Raw genomic sequence first — 22,339 nt, 5'->3', positions numbered from 1 at the left:
CGAGTCTACGTATAAGTGTACAGCGTGCTGCGACGATAAGATCGAGAAGGAGATTAACGCGAGCGTGGAATGTCGTATAAAGATATATTCCAGAGAGGATCACATAATACTTTATCAAAGCTCCGACAATAATACTGCGCACTGCGCGATTCGTGTGCCGCTGAAACGAGAAGTTCGCTCCACGGCGAAACTATATTCTGCGTCCTCAAGTTTCCATGGAAATGAATTCCGTACAACTGCGATACTTGGTGTAAAGAAGACGCGCGACCGTGGTCAATGTCCCCAACTTATAACGAAGGGCTGCACGTGCCGTAGTTCGCGATCGGTCGATTCATCGGGGGGTGAAGGGGGGGCGGGCAGGGGGAGGGGACAGAGCAGGCGGCGGAGGGAAACTTTGCCGGCGGCATGGTACAGCTTTTTCATAATTGATCGTCCAATCGATACACTCCGCTATTCTGCTTTCAGGAGTACAACTCGAGGCCGAGTTGTACTACGTGCGGGAGGGGGTGGTCAACACGTACGCGATGAAGTTCGTCGTGCCTGTGCCGGCTAACATAGCGGATCTGGAATTTTCATGGCAGAGCCTCGTAGGACACCCGGTAAGTACATATATCCAAGTGAAGACGCTTCTAAGCATGATCAAGCACCCAAGCCTACGAGTTACCATTTCAATCCCCCATTTGATATTTATTTGTCTTGCCTCGATATCTGCTCGAAGCAAAAGACTCTGAGCTTTTTTAGTATACGTCATACGTCATACAAGACTGTTTGCAAGGATATTCGTATATGTATAACCGCGTTATACGCAAAAGATTTCTTTCGTCATCCAAGCGGAATTTTTCAAGACCTCTTTTACATCCTCGGTTACGAAAGAAATCACGTTTCGTGTATCCGCGGCGCTGCCGCCGAGGGACGTTAAAAGCACGGGTCTCCCGTGTGCTCGAGCAAAACGTTTCCGCCGGCGATTAACGAGACGCAACAATGCGGAACAAAGTAAACACGTGACCCCGGCTGGAATGGTAACACACGGTATTCCTCGTTTACGTTCCGCTGCGGGATGGTGGCCCGTCACGGTGGTTTACCGGGGGTGTTCGCCGAGGGTTAAGAGGGGCTCGGCACGGCTCGTGAGGGGTGAGACACGACGACGGTGTGCAGGGCTGTATCAATACTCTATCAATATGAAATACAAACAGATGGCCTGGGCGTGAAAGGGACGGAGCGAGGCCGGTGCACGCCGTGCGGTTCGGTTTTGCGCTCCCTTCGGTCACCAAGGAAACCGAACGCGCCCTCGAAACCCCTCGCGATGTGGGTAGGGCGCGGGAAAAACGTGAAAAGTCGCGATCGGATGTTAAACGACAAGGAAATCTCCGTTCTACAACTAACCGCTGTTGTGTCTGACTGATCGTGACCGCCGTACCAAATTCTGTCGATTATTATTCTGCCGATCAGTTTCAATCGATACATCATCATATCTCTTCGTTCTGTCACACTCTTTGTATAATTAGTCATCGTTAAAGATGATACAGAATCATATAATTTGTTATTTACAGTGATTTTGTCTAAGAACATTTAATAATGAAAAATAGAAAGTTACGAAGCAGCATTCTATGCAATAATCGTTTTAAAAATATAGATAATTAGGCATTTTTTGGTTTACATTAGTACGGAACATAATAGTATAAATAGAGTAATTTTCCTAAAAATATCGTTATTTAAAAGTGAATTAATGAAATCGTTATAAGATCAACATACGAAAACAGAAATTTATAAATATATAAGTAGCATTTAAAAAGACGTTTCGTATACTGGCTCGTGTTCGCTCGCGCTTATTTGACCGCAGAGTTACTTTAAATGACGCCAACGAGTCTTTCTTGTCGCCATTCGTACGTTGAAATGGAACTCGTATCGCAAATTCATTGAATCCAGGGATTTTTGGAACGAGCGTCCGTAAAAGGCCGATATGTTCGTGCCACGAATCCTAGCCTGTTGTTGGACGCGTCACGACCGTCGGAAAGACGTCCATCCACTCGCTCGTAGATGTATAACATACATCTGGTACCATTACGGTGCGACGCTTTATTGCGGGAATACCACACGGCGACCCATCTTATCCCGCAAGGGAGTGTTTTCCAGCCCTCCACCTTTTACCCGTTATCTCGTGGACCCATCCGTAGGTTCGTTAACCGCGAAATCGCACCATTTCCGTGATCACGGAGCCGTCGTTTCGCCTTATCTCCCGCTCACTTTCGACACGACGGAAGAGTTTCGCTGTTGGAAACGGCCGGAGACGGCGAAAGAATAGAAGAACGGCGTGCGTAACGGGACGAGAACTAGCATGAAAATTGGTCACTTAATTTCGCGCAGATAGTTCCACGATAGCTACTCGTTAAAGAGTTAAAGAGTTTGCGCTTCATTGATTCTAAATTGCTTGAATGGTATGTAAATGTTAAATTATTAATATTGGAATGGAAATTGGTGTGTCAAAGTATTTTGAATTCTAAATTCAAAATTTACCTTGAGAAAAATATTACTAAATATTTTTTTCCTTTATTAAAATAATCTTTTAAACATTTTTTTACTATTTTTTTAAAGAACTTTTAGAACTTTTGAGTACTAGGTGTTTTACGTTTACATTCTATCTTGCATTAGATATTTATAATTCTAATATCTTGAGTTAAATATTCTCTCAGAAGATAGTTTCTGAAGATTTATCAATAAACTCATAAACGGTAGACACACACACACCAGGTGATGCACGTGCGAAACGTTAAAATGCTTTCGCGAGGCTCTGATATATGTTGGAAATTTCTTGCTGCCAGCTAAAAGCATAGCAAATACCGTCCAAACACATTTGTGCGCGTTGAGATATGATGCCTCGTAGCGCATTCAACAGCGACTCGATTAAACATAGTGTTATCCGGTTTTATCGGGGCAAAAACTTTCCCTCTATCAGGGGAATGTTACATATATTCGTCGTGATTCTGACTCACCAGAGTGTCGTTCGATTTCCGCGTATCTGCATCCTGCGATCGGATAAGAGATCTCTATAGTAGGATATCCCGATGTGCATCCCAACTAATCTGGTCATCTGGACCGACCGAGTTCGATCGAGATGAGTCACGACACTTTGTTACTCGCCTTATCCGACAGTTTCATCTATCGAGTGGCTCCCTACGAACGAATATCGCGTATCGCTCCGTATGTAATTCCTCTGGTATTCCGGTCGCGAAATGTTCGACGGAATCGGGCGTCGCCGGGCTCTCATTGTTGACGGCGCGAACAGGAAGGAAGCGCTATTTTTCACTTTTAACATGTTTCATCGTAAGATTGCCCTCGGAAGACGTCGCGCTGCGGCAGTGAAAAATGGAACGAAGCGAGGAAAAATCGAAGAAAGCAAAAGGAGATTGCGAACAGAGGAGGCGGAAGCAACCTCGAGCGATAGCACTCTCGATTAGGTTCTCGATTCGCGGATCGGAGTGTTACGCGTTTATTTCTTCCTCCTCCCGGTCCTTTCTTCCTATACCTCTCTGTTCTCGATTCGTCGCCCGCGGCGAAACGGGAGTTATTGGTCGTTCTGGACAAGGATATAGACTGAAATGAAGTTTCTCATCGACGAGGGGTGGCGTCGGGCCCCGAATCGGGGATGATTTGTGAATCATCCACTTGTTAGGCGAAAGTTCCGCGCTACTTTTTTTTTTCTTTCCCTCGAGTCGGGACCGGGGTATATAGCGATAGGGTCGTGGAAAACGTAGGAAGGGTGTCGCAGTCTGGCGGTACACGGTACTATTCTTTCCTGTTCTCTCTCTCTCGATCCTTTCTTCTTTTTTTTCCCCTCTCCTCGTCCTTCTTCATGAAGCTGATTTTTCTTTTTTCATATCTCGTGCTATTTTCCTTCGTATTCTTACTTCGCTTATACGTTTTCCTCCTTCTACCGTGTTTTCCTACGTATCGTATTTTTCCTCTATCTTTTTTTTTCTTCGTTTTTTTCCGCCACTCATTTTTCCTTCGCCTCGCCTTCTTCCTCCCGCATCCTCGTTTTGTCTCGCTCTCGAGATCGGGTTGGGAGCTGGGGTGGATATAGGGTCGATCTGCGATCTCCCCAGGGCGACAATTACTTGTAATACCGTTGGTCTCTCGGGGCCGATGGGAACTCGATGGGGCGTATTCCCCGTAAGAAAAAAGGACATTACTGTAACCCACAGTCGAGTCCGACGCTCGCACCCTTACGAAGAGCTCGATCTGTCGCCCTTGTCTTATCATGGTTGACGTGTCTGATGATCTGTCAGGGGCCTCTCTTCAATTAGACGTGTGCTTGTCCTGTCTATCATGGGAATGGCGCATTTATTTAATTGAAACGTAACTTTAGTAGCAACATGTAGTCATACTCGACGAAAAAATAGCAAAACTTGTTGTATCTTTAAAAATAAATAATTATATTAATGATTTTTCACATGTAATATTAAACTGTCGTATAATTTAATTAATGTAATTTAAAATAATAATTTAAAAAACTTTAAAAAATATATACGCATTTAGATTTCTACTAAACAAAAATCTATTTGACATTTATTAGAAAATACGGTTGTTCTCATGCTGGTCCATCAGATATTGACGTCAAAACTTGTATATTACCATGAACCTTTGACTCCTAACGCGGAACAGCATCGCAATTAAGCTTTTGCGTTAAAATTCTCGCGAGAATCAGATCAAACCAATATTTGCTCGGGAGAACATATCCTTTAACTGCTAAATACCAATTTGCGATGTGCTCGGCGATGTATTCGCTTTGTCGAATGACGCGAATCCCACGTATACCATCGAATTCCGGCCGCTTCCGTTAATTAATGAAATCCCAGCCGCGGCTCATTCATCACCGGCGATCGTACGTGTCCGCAATCGGAACGGACGCGGGTCGTATCTCGTCCCGCGAGCTGCTCCCGATATGTATGCACGGTGTAAACGACGTGCGCCTTTACGGTGCGACGATGACGGCAATTTCGAATTAATTGCAAATTCACTGAGATCACGCTGGTTGGGGTGACGCGGGGGTGATTAATGTCTCCGTGGTAATCCGGAGACCGGCTTCCCGCCCCCACGGTCCATCCGCCAGTCGCCCCTCCTCTCCGCCCCCGTTTCGTTCTTCCGGCTCCGTTCGCGACGCTTACGTATGGTAAGTGCTGTGGGATAACAGCCTCGTGTTTCGGATAACAGGGAATATCACCCACGGGGACACCCGACACCCCGACACCCCCCCCCCCCCCGCCGCCCCCGCCGCCGTGGTGGCTATGACAAACGCACTCACCGCGGATTATACGACATAATCGCTGGAAACCCGAGCGCCCGACGAACGCGCGGTAATTTTCCTGAAATATTCACGGAAGATTTTCGGTGTCGAAGAACGGCCACGTTTGCGGCCGTGTAACGGGAGACAATGACGGAGGGATGGTTGTGTTGGATTTAACGATGGTAGATTACACCCTGACGTTCCACCGCGCGCGGTGATTTCGGTAGACATTGGCTGGACCTTATAAACGAAATTGAATGGGACATTGCTTTTCCATTTTCCACGTTAATATCATGACAAGTCTGTGACGAACTCGTTAAAAAATTGATCGTTTGTTTGATATAATTGAAACATGATGAAAGTTGTGTTACGTCACGAAAATTGTGTTTTCTCGACACGTTACAAATAATTTTGTGAATTATAAATTTTTAGTTTTCTCTTTTATTTTCCGAGATCTGCTGATATACATAAAATGTCGTGAAACGGCAAATATCACAAAATCGCGATGCATTTAGTTTTCAGATGCATCGTGTTCGATGTTTCTGCGACGTGAAATATATCCGATGGCGAGGTATCTTTTTTTTTGTCGAATGCAGAAACCTTGTCGGGGAATATCCGTGCATGTCTATGATATAAAATATTCAAACAGGAGTCCCATATAGAGTCATCGTGCTCTGTAACGCTTTGCATTGTTGAAGCGAGAAAACGATGTAGACCGTTTATTGCCCCCTGGGATTACTCAGGAGCCGATAAAAAATTTATCCGGCATCCACCGGATCCTTGCTAAAACGCATAAACGTAGCTGAGTTAGACATGTTAATCCTAAAATCCAGTATTAAACCAAACATATTCATTTTAGCAGTAAGTTATATTCTCACACGCGCACGTCATTGTTTGTCTGCTTAAATAATGTACATCTAGTTTTAAATATTTAATATTACATCGTGACAATTACACATTACAATTCTGAAACATTTACTTTGACAATAATTTATTTCGACAAAATATTCTCGTACACAGTCATACATCATTAATTTAAAATAAAATTTATCTGTTTCTAGCAGTTATGCTATATTTTTCGCCTAACTTTCGAGAGGAGAGGAAAATCACTTTTTTTATTGTCATAATGTTTTAATGGAATTTGATCGTGATAGATCGTGATTCACATTCGTGAGTAACTATATATAATAATACGTTAGACATTATAGAGTTAATATTCCATGCCGTTCTGGCAAAGTGTATATTGTGTCGATTTAGTAAATCGTCTCGGAGTTGAACGTAACTTTTGCGCGAACGGAACGCGGAGTTTCGGAACTCGAATGTCCGCGAACAAGACACGTTAAGGCCCGAAACGTGGGTCGCGTTTAAACTGGAAATTTTGTATATACTGCATAATACGACCTTATTATGTTAAGGTATACGGTAGACTGCGACGCTTGTGGGGTTCCGCGGAGGGGTGAATGCATAATACAGTGCTGCAACCCGGAATACTTGTTCGATAGCATAGGTGGAGGAGATTCGAGTTCGTATCCGGCGCGGGGTAGGAAGGATGCGAAGTAAAGGAGTGGAGTTGTTGCGTGGTCGATTCGATATACTCGAGCCGCCGGGTACGGTATCGATATTCACGATTCGACAACGTTCATATTTTTCTCTTAGCTGCGGCGGTTATCCGGCATTATTGTCGCAATAGGAAATAATAAAAATGCTGGTGGAAAATCTCGCCTGCATTCGTATACGAGCTTGCGGCGAATAGACCGGAGCAAATTGATATGCAATTATTTAGCGTTTCTCTAGTTTCGTCTTATGTTTTTATGCATACCCGCGAACGGTTATGCATATGTATGAAAATTTATGCGGTGTTTTATAGGAAAATCGTATTCGTTCTCAGTATTGTAGAAACATTGAACGTAAGACAATGGTGATTGTAATAAGCGAAGGATTGTATTTGCGAATATATTGCTTATTGCAAAGAATCCTTATTGGGAAGAATTAGCGTTCACGTTAAGCGTATCTTACGCGGCTAATAAAATTTCAAGAAAAGTTTGTCAAACGCAAAATATCACGCGATATTCAAGAACATTTATTAAGAATCCTTTAAAAAGTTATTTTAATGACTGAAGCGTTTTTTATATCGCGCGACTGAATGCGATATACGTTTCTAAATGTAGAAAACCGCTTATCACTCTTTGCGATGTCATATAAATGGCGGATCCGAACTGAATGCGCTGTATTCAGCACAGCACAGCCGCATTTGCAGGAAAGAACTCTAACAGCGGTCGTCGCAAGCGCAAATAAGTAAAGTAAGGCCAAATGATGCGTATATGTATTAATTTTCTCCCCTCGCGACGCCTGGCGACGTTGGTAACGGCTTTCATCGTCGGATATACATGGCGTTGACGTTTTAATAATTTCATTCGCCGCGTCAAGAGCCCCATTTCCCCGGCGCCATCGCGAGGCATTTTCCGCGAGAGGATCGAATCTGCCCCCTTTCTCTTCGGAGTAGATTCAATTCCAACTTGCAGAATTGCATGCACCCGTCGGCGACGACGGCGCGGCGGCGGCGTGGCGCGGCGCGACGCGCGGCAACGTAATTCCGCGCGATTCTTCGGGAAACTCGTTAATTCCTGCGAGAATAAGACTTTTCAATGGTGGCGGAGCGCGCGAAACGCGCGATGTCGTACGGAAAGTTCGTAATGGGGATGCGCGTCGCGGCAGCGGCGGGTGGATAAATAAGGCGAGGCGATCAACACGCGAGAGGGAGAGGAAATCACGCGTCATCGAGGAGCTTCGAATACCGTCTCCCGAGAACGATGAGCTTAGTCACCGAAGCAATTTCGAGTTCCGAGACATTAAAGTTTCGATTCATTAAATTTATTAGGTGCGACAAAACAACATCACTCAATGTAATTGAATAATACCGTTCATATACCTATCATTTCCTTCAACGCATTATATTATATATTATGTTTACTTTCACACCACGAGATCGTTTCAAATTTAAATAATTGTCAAGTGAGCACGGAAACGCGATTCTTTTTTATCCTTTAGCGTTAGTTAAATATCTCCTCGCATTTAGTCGGAAAATAAAAATACAACGCTAAAAGAATTTAGCGCATAAATCATCGTTATCGCTTCTAGCGATGCCTCGTTTATCGACAAAAGACCCGCTACGTCGTTCGCCATGGCACACGTGAAGCACGCCGCCAATTTAAGCGCGAGCTCGCTCCGTCGAACGAAAACACGATAACGGCGATGTCCATCCCCGGCGTCGAACACCGCACTGAAACCTATTGTCGCCGTTTTCCTCGCGCCTCGTCTCACCCTCATGAATTTGTTCTACCCGACGGTGATCCCCTGAAGATCCGATGGTAAAAGTTGCCTATAGAAAACTCTTGGATTCCGTCATTAATTTTCCCCGTGGGTGCGGGAGGTAGGGCGAAGGGGCCGGGGGCGGACGGGCCGGGCCGGGCTATAGTGAAGATAGTAGCGTCGGTGCCGCTGGCATTGAGCGATCATCTCATCTACTCGGAGAAAGTTAGATGAGGAAATTTGTCCTTGCGATAGGTTCACTCATAGTTCACAAACTTCGGTAGAAGGCCACGCTAGGCTACATCGTATACCGTTATACGTGTGCGCGTACGTGCGCGTGTGCGGGCAACACCCAATGTCCACACTCTCACGTCCGGCATGTGTACGTGAGAAGCCTCCGTCATTGTGGCGACAACACCACCCGCTAGATCGAATCATCCCTCTCTGGTCGTGGACCACCCACCCAGCCATGGAGATTCCGGAGTGCGACTACCCGAGAAAAGGAATTGACTAAACCCCTTGAGAATTAATATCTCGGTGGGGGAGCGAACGATCTAAGTGCTTCAATAATCGTCAGAGCGGTTAAGGGTGGAAGATAAAATCGTCCCCGTTCATCGGCGAGCGGCGTACAATCATTCGCGATCAGTCATTATATTTTTATTATTTTACCTCTACACAGTAAAGGCGTGGTATGGGTGTATTATCAATTCTCTCGTTATTCAAATATTTACAATTTGTTTGTAGCTGATAATTTAAAAACTACGGTGGAGCTACATTAATGCGATATTATTATTATTACTATTTATTAGAATGTAGAGCGGTGAAAGAAATTTATGCCCGATCGTTCGAAGTATTAATTTACGGTATTGTTGAGACGTGGATCGAGTTTCTCGCACCGCTATTCTCATCCTTGAAATAAAATATGATGTAAAATATATGGGACAATATGTAAGGCGATGCGATAGAGGCAAAATATGAGAAGTTCGCCTAAAGGCGTTCTCGCTCAAAAAGGCGCCTTCTGCTTTATAGGAAACTTGGGATCAAGCCGCTCGTTTATCAAACCGAGAATTACGGACATCTGTCCGCTTTGGAACCGCGCCAAATTGAGCGAGCGTCCGCCTTTCACCGGCCGGGCGAGTACTTGAGAATCGATGGAATATTATCGTCCATACCTGCCCTCTGCCTTCGTTTGATTAACGACGATTAAAACTGCAAGGGATCCTCGCGTTTAACGCGATTCAAAACGACCGGACTGATCTGGTGAAGTGCCGGAAGTCTCTGTCTCGGTTTTACATAACGAGGCTTTTACTCGAAACAATTCAGACAAATATTGAAGGTTGTTATAAACTGGATAATAAAATTGAGAGGAGAAATATTAATGCGACAGTCGAGATTTACATATATTTTATGTTTATATTATACATGTGTCTATGAGTTTTTAAAGAATCATCATATTTAAGACAGATATCGCATGTATATTTGAAATATTTTTCCCATGAAACTTTTTAAGTAGATATATTTATTTCCAGGAATAAGTAATTTTCAGATTGACAGATATATGTATAATTTAGTTCTTTAGTTGGTCCGATTCTTCAAGAATGACAGTGCAACGATAGCATAAAGAATGCACATATCCATATCAAGATAATGAACGAATTTACTGCGCAAACGATCCGTAACAAATCGCTCCCGCAAGAGTGCTTTCGAAATGGACAAGTTATTACCGCGGACGTGCAAATTCGATATGAAAATTTGATTCCAAGTGGACAATGTGCTAGGTGGTTTACGCACGTGATCCCACGAGAGGCGTCCCTTGATGGACCGACGGGCATCGTGACGGCGTATCCTCGCGCAGGTAACGCAAATGTAATTATCGTTAGGTCTGCGGAGGCCAAGGATCTAATTACACGGTCGTCCAGATTCCGGGACTCAATGACGCGAGTCCATCAAGGCGTAAGCGCGTACGGCTTACGAGACCGGGGGAGGGGGAGGGGGAGGGTGAGCGAGGGGCGCGACTTGAGCGAACTGCACGGGGACGCGCGGACTAGCAGAGGGCAGTGCTAGTGGATGCTCTCGTGTAAGGTAGAAGGTCGGGATCAGGGGCTCGTTTATCAACCTCGGGATTCCAGACGTCTGTCCCGTGTCCCACGGGATGAATTTATCGGTTTTATAATTAAGCGTGGCTCGCGCAACACCAGCGAGGTATAACTTGCACAGTAATTTATATATCTCTATGCCTTCTCTCCCCTCTTCTTCGTTTCCCTCCTTCGCCATCGCCCTTTTTCTCCACGGCGACGCGATTTCGAAATACGCAGGCGTGCTTCGTTAACTCCTTTAATTCCCTTTCTTTCTCCCGTTTCTCTTCCGATACCATCTCGTCCGTTTCGAAACACACTACGTGTTTCGCACGCAAACATTTTTCGGTCATCTAGCTGCAGGGGATAACGAACGGGACGAGATAGTAAAAAGATCGCCGGTTGCGCCCGAAGAATTTAATCCCGCGTCCGCCGCTCACGCTCCGATGTCCAACGCGTTTAAATGGTAATACTCGACTGGACGATTACGTTGAAGCGTTTTGATAAAGGATACGATATATATGAGAATGACATGAAGTTTATTTTATAGTGTATGCCCGAATTTTTAGTATAAATATGACATTCAATAAATGCAATACATCTTTAGTAACAGAATGCAAAGCTAATTAATTGAAACAAAAACATAGTTGTTCTAATAAATAATATCTAACATTCAATTTCCATTGGACGGATGTAATAAATAAATACGATTGTAATATTTATGTATGCGTAAATAAATAGTAAATGTGTAAATAAATAAATAGATAGCGTATGTCAGTATAGATACATTACTTTCATAAATATGTCGAGCTTCGACTAATGTACATTTTCATTAACTGAAAACGGGTAAATTAAAAATTAAATAGTTATAAATGAGATTAGATACTTCGGTGAGCAATCTTGCTCTGTCGGGCTCGCTAGTGCTTTGCCCATCTATGGAGTGGGTAATGGAAGCTTGATTTCGCCGCGAGATGAAACTACGGCATCTCGTTAGCAAACTCTCTCTCTCTCTCTCTCTCTCTCTCTCTCGTTCTCGCTCGCTCTCTTGTTGCTGTTTTTCAGTTCCGACAGGCACTAAAGCGACCCGTTATATGATCGCAGAGTATGAAATATTCGTCCGCGCGGGATTCCGTGGAATTCGATTCGATCGGTGGGCACGAATGCACGTTGCGGTGGTCGATAATGAGAAGCTATGGACGCGCAAATGACGAGAATTAGAAACGCAATTTTCGAGCACGCCGAGTATTTACATACGGAAATAATGCCGCGGCATCGGCGAGTCGTTATTTCGCAATGAACTTTCCTCATTTATAGTGCGCTTAATTTAAAACATTTCGCAAATAACGAGACGTATTCTCTGCATTCAATTTACATAGAAATTACTGTGCGACAGTGTCATCAGTGCTATCACACGTGAGAGATAGATTTATGTCTCTGCGGCGGACACTCTATAAGAGTTCTAGCTTCACTAACATTTGTCATATAAAATTATTATAAAAATCCGGCGACTCTTGGCGAGTTATCATCCGCGTGAGAAATGTTAGGACCAAACAACGTAAAAGAACCCGGAATATTTTCTTTCTCAATCCTGAGTTTTATTGCGGATACATATATTAAAAAAAAAAAAAGATCGTAATGGCGCATAAATTCGTTGTGTCAGAAGCCATTTTGCGGCCGCTCGTATATATGGCGCTTTACGAATTATTCTCGGTACAGAGATGAACGATGATACGAATCCCGTTGCATGCGGACTACTCCCCGGCATAGTAATTCGCATTGCAGCCGTGGCCGTGAGACTCACTGTTGGACGTATTATGGCACGTCAGAAAGCCATGCCGGAGGCTTCTCTGCCGCGGTCGCAGGCCATAAACTAAATGACGGGCTCCAAGCTCTCGGGACACACTCGCGCACAACCCATCGTCGCGAAACATACGAGAAGAGGACTCCGCTGTTATTGTTGCTAGCCAACTCGCGCAGCGAGCGTTAGCGTAGAGCGACGCGCTACGCTAACGAGCAAGTAATTACAATGAAACGATTGAGCCGTCACTGCCTCGTAGTACGGGAGAGATCCAGGTAGTTATCGCAACTGTTGAAATCCCGGAGTACCGTTTCGCGGATTTGAGTTGGGCGCAACCCCCCGAAAGAGAGAGGGACGGGCAATGAAAGACGGATGCGATATGCGAGAGAGCCGCAGAAAGACGGATAGCGAGAAAGAGAGATCGGGGAAAACGAGAGAACGCGAGATAGGGAAGGGGGAGAAGATGGATACGAGGAGAAAAGCAAAGCGGAAAGGAGTGAGAGAGCGAGAGAGAGAATGGATACGAGAGCCTAGTATGGAGTTTGAGGCTTGTTTGAACAGGCTGCAGCTTCCAGGGAGGGTGGACCGGGGGTACCGGGGGTTGCTATGACGATCACGCCCCATCGAATTACGCGAAAATTGCCCTACGTACCCTCGACCCCTCATCCATCCCCCTTCCACCCTCGTGCCCCTCACTCTCTCTCTCTCCCCGTCGTACCTCATCCACCCTTCATCAGGACTTCAGTCATTCCAATCTCCCCCCTCCCCTCGCCTCTCCCCGTCCCCGTCGCGTTGCGGATGTGAGCGAGGATAAACGGCTCGGCCGAATTGTGCTTCTCGATGAACCTCCTCGAGCTTGCGATACCTTTCGTCGAGAGGAACGGCGCTCGAAGTAAGTGGAGTCTTAAGTCAATGTTAAGAGTAGACGGGTCTCTCCGCCCGGTGGTTCGTCTTAATCATCGCGTTGCCGAGAATGTGGTGCACTCGGTTATTTAACGCGGGCAATTCGCGATATCGTCGAGACGTAATTACGTCGTAAAACAGCTTTACCGAATATATCGAGTTAACGACTTCGATAAGTAGTTTTTCAGCTTAATTCATATAAAATATTAGGGAGGGTATACATATACATACGTAGATAATGAGTTTATGTAGATTCATGGCAATTAGCACATCGGAAAGTTCGTTTCATTGGTAAGACGGTGCAAATTTGGGAAAATAATTCGCAGAATCCGGACATCGATCGACAGCACAGCCGCTCTCTCACCCGTCAAAGAAACTAATTTCTCCGTGCGGTTCAGATTTCCATTATCGTGCACGAAAGCGTTTTCATTTCCTTACAGAAGCGTCTGCCGTGTAAACAGCGCATAATGGAATATATTGGAGTCGAGAATATAGTTTGATGGTTGTGGGAAAGGGGCTAAAACGCTTACCAATCGCTGAAGTAAAGGGATGAAGTAACAAGTCTTCTGCATATAAATATCTATAAGTAATATTATCCAGCAATTATAATATAATTGTTCATCGAATTTTTACCAATTTTGGAAATCTCAACTTATATCATTTTGCAAGGAAATATGTATTAATTAAAAATTTGCTAATGCTGTCGACGCTTATCAATTGCCATCAAAGCGTTAACAATATGTCGAAAAATGTATCCTGCTATTACTGCAGTGCAAAGTAACATTATGTAATTAACTTAACATTGTAAATGCTGTCTGCCGTTAAAGCGCTAACAATGTTGAATAATTTAATTCACGCGACCCTTGGCTTGTTAATGCGTCACGTCACAAATAGGGCACAGCGCCGTGAGCGAAATAATGGAAGCCTCACGCGCGCGCGCGATAACAACGCGCGTTCTCCAACTTCGACTTCTAATCGCTCGCAGACTTCGCGCGGGGGCCATCGGATTCGGTTAGAACTTCTCGCTGCGAGAGCTGCTGTTCCACGAAGTTCACGTTCGACCGGTAACCGCACTGTTAAGCCGTCTCGATCACCACCGAGATTTTCCGTCGCGCAGATTTAAAAGGTCGTTACGTCTCCGCGCCGTGGTCGCCGAATCGTATTTCTTTTTTCGATCCGCTCGGGCAATAAGCCGTCCGCGGGATTAAAAGATTACGACCGACCAATATCGGCGATGGAGGACCCGACCCGGTCGGGTTCCGAGTAAGCACGGGGGGATAGACGTCGCACGAGATTCCTGCGGGAATTCCGGCAATCCTTTACGTGACTACCTTCCGACTTGGTCTCTTGCTACGTGAGTACCGAGGGGAAGCAATGTTTTCGCATTAGGGATAAACTGTCCCACGTCCCGACGGTCGGGGTCGGTCCGGTTGGTGCGAGCGAGTGTCGCCAAGCCGCTGCAATTTATACGTTCCTGGCGCCAATTAACTGGACTTCCGCGTAATAAAATTAGTCTCGTGCGATTTGACCCTGTCGTCGTCGGGCTGCGTGGTTAACTCTACGGGAGGAGTACCGGAATATTGCGCCCCGGCGGTCCCCGAGCGTCGTTGAACGAATTTTACAAAGTGGACAAAATAAAAACCTCCGGGTGGAAATAAAACGTCTTACCTCTTGTCAGCGTGATAACAAATTGCCGGGTGGATATCGAGCGAAATCATTGTTTAATGCATGATTTCGTTCTTCGAACAAATTTACCGTAGTATATAACGCAAAAGTGTTATTAAGCGTTTAGGATAACAGAATGGGATGAAGATTGATTTAGAACTCTTGCGTTAAAAAATTGTTTGTTTATTTTTTTTATCTCAACTTACTCTACAGATTTTCCTGATCTCATTAACAGGTAGTCATTACATTATTCCGAACTATTATACTTTTTTTTTTATTTGAAGTATAACCTTTTTATTTTCCACACGCGCGAGTACGCATACGCATTGTCTTCCGTTCTTCTTGTTATGTTATCATTGCCGTAGCTGTTCCTTTTTTTGGTCTTCACGAAGGATACTCCTCATTGTCTTTAATGCGAGTCGGAGAACGTTCAGAAAGGATACATTTATGTATGAAACACACTACGTAAAATATTCCGTTAAAATTAAAAAAAAATAAAGAATAATGCTACGAGCGTTAGGGGAAAAAATGGATAGGTAGCGAAAGTAAAGGAGTATAGAAGCAGACGGCACGTTATAGAGGCAAGAGATTCCATATTTCACGGAGATAATGAAGACAAGTGATGCCTGGGAATATGAAGCTCGAGAAAATGAATAAGGGACCGGCGCGGTGATATGTATAGCGCGGCGGAAATGTCACAATCATAATTGTATATGTATAACGCGTTTAATGTATCATAAACTGTGCGTTTTACGGCGAGATAGAAGAAACGAAGAAAGAAACAAGATAGATATATAGACTTAAGGAGTAAAAACATATATAATGCTATCGGTTTTAAACGAATTGAATTAAATAAGATTGGATGAAATTAATATGCGGATAGAAATATTGGAACAAATGTGCCCTTAAATTACACGAGCGCTAATTAAATATAGTTGTATTAATTTCTAGCGGCATCCAAGCAAGTAATTTATTTTCGTAGCTACAAAAAGCACACGTATCATTAACGAGGAAAAGCGAGGGAAGGGAGAGGATATGCCGACGTAGGCGCTAACTGCGAGCTTATAAGAGAAAATGGATGCACGTGGACAGACAGCCCGCAGACGGGCCACGTTCGTGTACACATGCTAAGTGCGTCGCGCCCTAGAGCGAGTATATTGCGTTAACACCGAGGGTGCAAACAGCCCTTGCTTCGCTTGCGCCCTTTGTACGTCGTTCTTGTTCTCTTCGCGGTACAGTACAGTCGGGCTAATTATTAAAGCGTTAAAACCGCTCGTTAACTTGTCATTTACGTCATGGTAGCATAATTACGAAAATTAATATAGAAATAATCTTTTAGCAAGGTTATGCGAACGTAGAAGGCATGGAATTTTGCTGAAATAGAAAACTCGTTGTCTAAACGATGTTGAGGCTTGTTAGTTAAAGAAACAATGCTTCATGTTGCGGTCTTTGAACTTCAAAATAGAGTTTTTGCGGAGAAACTTTAGTTGCATAATAAATATCTTTCGCGTAATTTTACGCGATTAGGATCTTCAGTCATAAAAAAGAGAAATTTGACTTGAGATTTAAAATTTGAATTATATATATCATAGAGGGGAAAAAAGGGAAGCGCAAAGAGAATCTTACCCTAAAATATTTTTACTGTTTAATTATATAATCTGCAATTGTTCCGCGAATTGTTATTCATTTGCGTTTTACCGCCGTTTCTTCGAACTCAGGATAATGACATTAATGACGTCTATTTGCGATAGAAGGAGTATTAATCAGTTCTATACATACATATCTTGTGCCTGTTATCTTTAATTAATCTCATGTATGCGGTGTCATTGCATCTGCCGGCACGTAAATGTTAACGCTTTCCACGAAGGAGGTTTCTTCGCTCGTTCTCCCTTGTTGTTAATTCATTTGCCTACGAAGCAACTAGACTAGAGGGAGGGGCAGTCAAAGGCGGCGCTGGAACGGAGAGTGATTAATTCATCGTGTCGTCGGAAGTGGCATTAAGACGCCTTCGTATAAACGCTGTCCAAAAGGAAGTGGCAACGCCTCACTTCGCCTCTCGGGCAACCAGTCTATCTACGTATAAGAGCATTAGCGGCTATATATATATATACGTATATATGCGATTGAGATATTATGGAGAGACTATAAGCGTCCTTTGCGTGCCTCTAAAGAGCCCCGTGAGTAGATGCCGAGAGAGGGATGTTAAAGGGTTTCCGTTCGAGCATGCACGCGATGCTCGACGATACCCGCGATCCCCAGTCGCGCTTTTCATTTTCTTTTCTATCGAAAATTTTTATTCCGTCCATATTTACAACGTAACGTTATTTTTTATCTCTAAATCTATAGTGAAGTTTCTTAGAATTAGTCGATAATATATTGCGCGTAAAATATGTAAATCGATGAATATCTGATTTTTCTCACAAATTTTTCAGTTATTTTATTTTGTAATTACTCGGAGCTATGCTAGATTTTTATTTGATTTTTTTATATGACCAAAAATCGCCGCGCCTTGACGTACGTCTAAAAGCAATTTGGAGATTCGTCTAGGCGTTGCCTATTGAGAAATTCTCGACATACCGCGAGTCTCCTATGCTACGTTTCTGTCAAAGACTCCGATTTAATTTCTTGTGGTTAAAGGCCATCGGTCAAAGAAAAGGGAACCGAATCAAAGCGTAAACTCGAAACTTTCGTCCGTCGCAGTTCAAGTGCGAGGGTTTTCAGCGGCGATACGGAGGGTAGACACGCAAAAAGACCAATGGCATTTCGTTATTGCACGCTGAAAGCAGGGGGGAAACCATAGGAGGAATCTCGTAAGGCATCGTCAACTTGTTATACCCAATGCTCTTCTTTTTTCTGGCTGTTTTTCCTACTTGTTTGTAGATATTTTATAGAAAGATTAATTACATCTGGTTCGCGATTGTTCGAAATTTTCCTTTTTATTTGAAGGCAAATAGAAAACTCGATATTATTTGAATAAAATAAATTTTGTTCACTTCTCCTTTAATTAAATGATTTTAGATAATTGATAAGATGTATAAATATATATTAATATTAACAAATATATAAATATATGTATATATAATAAACAAAATTGCCTTCTATTCTGAATAGAATATTTTTTAAATGTTATCTTATTAAGATGTTATATTTATTATTGCGATCTTATAAGATTTGCGATTCGATCAGCTTTCATATATGTATGAAAATTGTCATTGTCTCCGAGCGAACGAGATTTTAATTTATAATTTAGAACTGCATTATTAACGAAGAATATACTGCTGCTCTCCCACATTTAAATTTAAAATGAAAGCAGGTATATCTGTGGGAAACGACTCGAAAATACGCTGTTTTAATCGATCGTCCGATACGATACGCGGTAAAACCGTACGGGTTCAATCGTGTAAAAGATCCATCGGAAAATTCCCATAAAAATTACACGATCGTTGCCTCGAGTGCTTAGCGACACGTGACTAATTTCGTGGCTTATGCACCGATGGATATCGTTTGGGATCGTGTACTTTTGGTTACGCGAAAACGTATGCCGTGTAAATACATATTTGAATAATATTTGTTTAACATGTTTTCTCCAAATTTAAAAATAATATTCGTCACACGGTGAATTCGATATTATTATAATGAACGTAACGTTGTTATTCTCTAAAATAACAAAATGGCTCAATCGAGCGAATTTTCGATATGATCAAAGAATTAATGCACGCTTTTAATAGCGATAGATCGCTTGAACCCGTTAAACAAGTTAAAACGTAAAATAGCTTACTTTGATATTTATCTGAAATGAATAAAAGCTAAAGTGGAATTTTTATTTATCGTAGAATTTTACATTTGCTGAAACTTTTTTTATTTAATTTGCTTATTTTTTATCATTACGTCGCATGAGGCGTTTAATGCTCGCTCTAAATTATATAACTTATATAAAATACAACTTTCAAATAAAAACGTAGCAGCGCGTGTCAGGGGATCGATAAGAAATATCATGTCTAAACTTATTACTGTTCACGACACACGCTCGGCTGATTCGCGATATTGAAACCTATCTCAAAAATCCTGGCGCCCACGATTAATCACTGAAGCCGCGATCGGCGGCGTTGACCCTTTTCTGTACGCTTCATGCCGCGTTTATCATCGTACTTTTCGCATGGCCGCACATTTTTCATCGCTCACGCGCATCCAGCCGAATCAACCGGCGCGGCTCGGCGGGCTCGCTCACTGGAATAACACAAGGACGCGAATAATACGAGCCGGGAATAATTCCGGGATAAATCAGCTCGCCTTCGTCCTTTAATATTCTCCCCGCTGCTGTCCGATAATACAAAATCGCGGCATAATTTCGGTATAAATCGAGGGCAGGGGGAGGGAGCGCGGGGGATATACGGGGGAAACACCCTCGTCCCTTTAAAAGCCACGGGCGTTTCCTTCCTGGTGTCGGACGATAGGATTCCCTCGTGTTATACGACTTCCTTTTCATCGACAGCAACAATGGCGGTGGTACGCGTCGCTCGTCTCTCCGTCGTCTCTTCAGAATCGAAGTTTGCTCTCTGTACACAGAAACACGCGCGCACGTCCCCGCTCACACGTGCGCTCTCGCATACCCCCCGACTCCCGTGCACGAAAAACGTGGAAAATACGGAAAAAGGTTGACGGATCGCAATTCACACGACCTCTCGCGACTCATGGGCGTCGGAGAGGAGCGCGGAAAGGCGCCGGATATGCGCCGCATGCTCTTGACTGTTTCCGATCGGAAGATCTAGCCCGCGCGGAAAATTTAACGGGGAAACTTGTAGCTAGCCTTAGGAATGTAAACTACCTGATAAACTCATTAGCAACACGCCGAAGCGGCTGACGGCTGGCGCACTCGTGCGCGAAACTGTTTTAATCGAGAAAGTAAAGAAATTCATTGAGACCCAAATGCAACATGCATGTTGAAAAGCGCAAGTTTGCCTATAGCTGTCTCTTTAATTGATAAATATAATAAGTAGAAAAGTTTCTAAGCTCTTTTCTCTCGAGAAATATTTTCTCGTGCGCCTGCACCCTCGGAGAAATCATGTCGGCGCCCATGATTCTGTTCTCTCTCTGGATTCGAGAAGCAGTGCGCGAGAGGAGCAGACGCCTCTTGGGCAAACATTTTCACGCTATTACGGGAATCCGAGACTGGATATTAAGCAAACGCTTACAGCTGCAGGAAATCACTCGAGTCTCACCCTCACGAAATTCTCAGTCGCTCTTTCTTCCTCTTTCGAGCGCTACCAAACGAAGAGAATCGAAATCTGCGATTTATTTCGCGAATTTTCATCGAAAAATACGTAACGTTACGGACGTGATGGCAGTAACAATTCGATCGATATAGCGCGAATTAAATTCTCTTCAAAGAAAATTCGCAATATATTCATAGCTGGAAAAAGAATAAACTCTATATCGTTTCTTTTGTTATTACCGTTTTGTCGAATGCCAGTGACGTTATCGTGACAAAAGAAATATATCATTTGTTCTGTAATTAAATATTGATTATTGATACAATCTCTATATGATTATTTCATTAATATTTATACGATTATTTTCATGATTTGTTTCAATTGATGGTACCGATACTTTCCGTTTTAATTTCACCTTTGCCGAGCCATAACTCTTGTCCCGCGTCATAAAATATATTTGCAGCACACCACAAATCAATCTAGATTTGTTTAGAGATATCGGCCGTTCCTCTCCACCGGACGAGAGTTCGGAGAGCAATTCCGAGAGACGTGAGCGCGTTTAGCCCGGACGCAGTTGATTTATCGTGGGAGAAAAGGGCGGCGCGGCGCGCGGTGAAAGAAAAGGGTGGCTTTTCGACGCGAGAGAACGAGAGGCACTTCTGTCAATTACTACTCGTATAGGTAGAACGGTGAAAACACGGTTTTATCCCTGGCAGCTCGTACGCGACGGATAGATGTCACGTCATCGCCACCCTCGAGAAGCGATTACGAGGCAAACGGCGTCCCGTCTCGAAGCCAACCCTCGACAGCGCGTCCTCGATTCAACCGCATCGTCATTAAGTTACCGTCAATTAGAACGAATGCCAGGGCGAACGCGCGTTCAGGATGAAAAAGCTCGCGTGCCTGGCTGGAGAAAATCGGAAATGCCATTCGTCATTTGTCTGCCCTTTCGAGAAAGCTTTAACTGCCCCCCCCCCCCCCCCCCCCCTTCGCGGGGGAAAGTTTACTGAAGGAAATCTTAATAAAAAGAATTATCGCTGTTATACGCACCGCATCAATTGATATTATACAAAAAGTTTATCGAATTAATTATGTTAAGACGAATTTACATCGGCTGGTGTTGCGTTTACTGGTACGCAAAAAAAAATTGCTTAGTGCGCTAACCGTAATTAAATTACAGTAACAAATTCTGTTAAAGATAGCCGAGAGCCATAATTCCCGCAAGATCTCTTTCTATCACTAGCGTCAACGGCTGTGATTAATTACTCGCGTGATACCTGTGCAATCCTTTGAATCAAAATAAATCGTCCACCGTAAACTGAGCCACTTTCTGTAATTAAAGGGAAAGGCTCGAGTATATGCGGCACACGGAATGATCTAAGAGCTGTTCGAGAGCCCTGATATAACCGGGGGACACATTCGCGGTATCTTATGCACGGATATCCCACCGGGGAGTGTCGTGACACGCGTGCACGGTCCATTCGTCTCGTTCACGATATCCGCGTGTACATACACGCGGTTTACATATAGGGTAGAAAAAAATAATAAATATCCAGCGAGAAAGCGAGAATGAGAAGAAAAAGAAAAGGAAAAAGAAAAAGAGAAAAAGAGGGAGGTGCCGCGATCTCGGGTACGCCGTGAGGTACGATAGGCAGGTGTCACGCCACCGCGACCCCCCGGCGCGACGATTACGACGATTACCGGAGAGCCGGTGTGGTGTGCTCGCGGGAGGGTGGAGTCCGCCTTTCCGTTGACACCGCATCACGAAGCACTAACCAGGTTATTTATGCTACCTCGTAAAACTTGTGGCGTGCCTGAACACACTAGTCGCCGCCACTGTCCCGTTCTCCCCCCGTTCCGTCGCGCGGGGGGCCAATCTCGAATGACAGAACGGGGGGTGGTGCACAGTCGTGCCTCCCAGGATCGCGGCCTGCCTACCGCGATGCGGTCTTAGCTCGAAAGTTACGGGATAGACGGCAGTAAATACGGAATAGACCGACGTGTGTAGGATTTAATGTAAAATATCGCATGCCGGCCGATACGGCGGTGATATATATATATATATATATATATATATATATATATATATATATAT

The 22,339-nt window shown here is 43.9% G+C and overlaps 1 protein-coding gene across 1 annotated transcript in view; it reads left to right on the top strand.

Annotated features, from left to right (window-relative positions):
- Positions 1-22,339, top strand: part of LOC112464380 (tyrosine-protein kinase Drl-like) — a 70,701-nt gene that overhangs the window by 22,283 nt on the left and 26,079 nt on the right. The window contains exon 2 of the mRNA XM_025031333.1: positions 466-599. Coding sequence (XP_024887101.1) covers positions 466-599 — 134 coding nt within the window. The remainder of the gene's footprint in view (positions 1-465; positions 600-22,339) is intronic.

This window comes from Temnothorax curvispinosus, unplaced genomic scaffold (assembly GCF_003070985.1).
Source record: "Temnothorax curvispinosus isolate PA1 unplaced genomic scaffold, ASM307098v1 QBEX01014187.1, whole genome shotgun sequence".
In the NCBI taxonomy this organism is placed as follows: Eukaryota; Metazoa; Arthropoda; class Insecta; order Hymenoptera; family Formicidae; genus Temnothorax; species Temnothorax curvispinosus.
Note: the sequence above shows the minus strand (reverse complement) of the source record. Positions and strands in the feature narration are given on the sequence as shown.